The sequence below is a fragment of the Nematolebias whitei genome, chromosome 4 (genome assembly GCF_014905685.2).
Source record: "Nematolebias whitei isolate Nwh7 chromosome 4, NemWhi1, whole genome shotgun sequence".
NCBI classification, from domain to species: Eukaryota; Metazoa; Chordata; class Actinopteri; order Cyprinodontiformes; family Rivulidae; genus Nematolebias; species Nematolebias whitei.
The window spans coordinates 19,649,746-19,652,687 of NC_056501.1; the positions used below are offsets into that span (position 1 = coordinate 19,649,746).

General features: G+C 41.2%; 1 protein-coding gene across 2 annotated transcripts in view; it reads left to right on the forward strand.

Moving 5' to 3' along the window:
- LOC119408454 (serine/threonine-protein phosphatase 2A 55 kDa regulatory subunit B gamma isoform) overlaps positions 1–2,942 on the forward strand; it is a 39,579-nt gene that overhangs the window by 10,489 nt on the left and 26,148 nt on the right. Inside the window, exon 1 of one of the 2 annotated variants that reach the window (XM_037675279.1) lies at positions 778–929. The exons of the other annotated variant lie outside the window; for it this stretch is intronic. Within the exon in view, the coding sequence (XP_037531207.1) occupies positions 848–929 (82 nt within the window). The 5' untranslated portion in view covers positions 778–847. Of the gene's footprint in view, positions 1–777; positions 930–2,942 lie in introns of those variants that run through there. 2 annotated transcript variants of the gene reach the window in all.

Here is a 2,942-nt window from a genome sequence, read left to right on the forward strand (position 1 = left end):
TATATTTGTCATACAACAAGTGACACGTACCCACGTGACTCACTACAGTATGACTGGTAATGGTTAGGTTTAGGGTTAGGCATGTACTGGTAATGGTTAGGTTTAGGGTTAGGTATGACTGGTAATGGTTAGGTTTAGGGTTAGGTATGACTGGTAATGGTTAGGCTTAGGGTAAAGGTCAGAGTTAGGATATAGAAATGAATTAACAATGAATGGAAGTCAATGCAAAGTCCACATATGTAAAGACAACAAGACAAACCTGCGTGCTCATAATACTGTTTCTGATTTGTGTACAGAAAACATGAACAGTATGTCACTCTAAAACATGAATATAGCCCAAATGTACCAACTGAGTCTCAGAAACTCTTTCACTGATACATTTTTAAATTGATTACAACTTTTAGAAGAATCACTTGTCACAGATGAGATTGATTTATTTTCTTTCTCTTGCATCCAAACACTATTTGCACTTTTCTCTTCTTCAGACTCTCTTTGATGAGATCCAGTAGAAAGACTCTCTCTCTCTGTTCATCTCCCATGTCTTGCTAACCTTCCTGCCACACCCCACCTGTGAATATTTCATGTTTCATAAACATCATGTGATCATGAATACACCCCCGGCAGATTTTCTTCGGTGAGTACTCATCATGACTGAATGTGGTGATGTAGTAACTCAGTCACCCTGCCCGGTCCTTCTTCCTCCCTCACCCTCTGCCTCCCTGTCGCCCCACTCCCCCTCCTTCCCCCCTGTCCATCATTGCTCCTCTTACAGGGCTGCTCCTGGCTATAGCCTGAAGAGCTCCGCCCATCCTGTCCACCCCTCTCCACCCTGGAGTCCTCCCCCAGGATGTTGAGCCCCATCCAGGTCCTGTGCTCCGACATCACTACCCTTTCTCTGGAGCCTGAGCCGTTTGCCTCTTACACTGAAGGTGTGTGCTCTCTCCTCTTCTCTCTCAAAGTATCAGTGTCACACGTTTACGCCACGGGACCCTAGAATGACACATGACAGTGTGTGAGTGCACCTGTGTGCAGGTGGCTGCATGTGAGAGTGTGTGCGCGTAGGAGTAGTTTGTGACGTGAGTCTGACTGTTATAAATATCCCTTTTGTCTCAGTCTGCCTGCCTCATCTGTTTGATGTGTTTATTTTTGTCTCAGTTTGGCTGTTTCTGTCTGGATTTTAGTACGTGTGCCAATTTTTTATTAGTTTTATCATGAGACACCTCATCTCCTTCAAAGCATATCTGTCCCCATTTTACTTCTGTTGAATATTAAAGAAGAAAAGCACACAGATGCGTTTATATCCATATCGCTATGTGTGGACATCAACAAGTTGGACTGCAAATTAATAGTTATTTCAATAAGCGTTCATCTGTTAATACTTTTTTGTAAATTACTGATTTAGTGAGCATCGTTGGGAAAACATATAAGACTCAATATCCTGATGCATGCTCAATAATCCAGGTAGAAAAATCCAAAAAAGTTCAATCTGGTCCTCTGGACATTCAAAAAAACAAACAAAAAACAAAACAAAGCAAAAAAAAAATGCTTTTTTTTTTTTTTTTTTGAATGTCCAGAGGACCAGATTGAACTTTTTTGGATATAAGACTCAAGAAACCATCAACAACCATTTGCACATTTTATACTTAAAAGGAATCCATAATCAATCAAATAAAAAGTCCAAATCTGTCTATTAGTTCACTTCTATTGATGGAGAAGAAGAAGTGCATGACGGGGAACAAATCTCCATTCAAGGATGATGTTTCCATATTCATCAGACATCAAATGCAGTTTTCAGCGTCGCTGGATTAGACCAGGACTAAAACCAGCTAAGCTCCTAATCTTTTGAATGTCACAGTGTTGTAAATTTGCCGTAAAATAAACCAGTTTTTATTAAAAATGCAAGACTTGTCACAGCTTTGAGAGTTCTTTATTGGCAGCGTGTTTAGCAGCGAAGTAAAAGCAGGATTACAGGTCCTGGCTCGCTCGAGCCTGTTTGGTTTATGATTCTAATAGTTTGAGTCTATAACCATTAGGCTCGCACCAGCTCGGCTCCATTGTGCCGATGTGTGTTTGGAGAAACGGCAGCCCCCCTGCTGTGCTGAGCTTAAATCACCCCTTTGCACACATGTGCACCTCTAACACAAACACAAGCACAGTTCTTTTGTTAAATAACTCCAAAACTGCAGGACAGGGATCAATTTAACAGCTTCCTGCAGCAGTTTCTCCCCCCTCCTCCTCTTCACTCCCTCCATTCTGTTTATTTCTCTGCAGAGTAATTGTGCACGCACGTTTGTGCCCATGCACACAGGAAATGTGGGGCGTTTGAGCCACAGCATGCAGTGGCGAACACACATGTACAGACATCTCCTGCTGAGAGGAGGCTTGTCCCAGCTTTTAAGAAGTGTGTTTTTGGCTCTGCTTTAATGGCCTGTGTTTACTCAGAAATAAGATTTCTAGAATTGTAACGTCTGCTCCCTTTTCTGCTCCCCCCCACCCCCCCAAAAAAAGACTTCTCTCTGCTCCTTCACCACCACCCTCATTACTCACAAACCTTTCTTCTCCTCTCAGTGTGTATCAATAAATAATATTCAAAGTCCTCATTTTAATTTAATAAAACATTTGAATTGAAAATAAAAGGTTTCTGAACGGACAACATGATTTATTCAGATTGCTGTTTTGATCAAACAGTCTTTACTTTAATTTTCTCTAAAATTATTCAAAACCTCGCTGGTTTCTCAAATTAAACTTTTAGAATATCGCTGCACAGCAGTTGTTGAAACTTAATTATTTATCAACAGATTTTCAGGTTTTCATCTGGTTTTCTAGGTAGGAAACATAAATGTCCACATTGCAGTGGCATAAAACAGTGGTTCTCAAACTTTGTTCCTGGACCCCTGGGGGTCTGTGAGCCGGTGCGTGGGGGTCCGCAAAAAAATTCAATA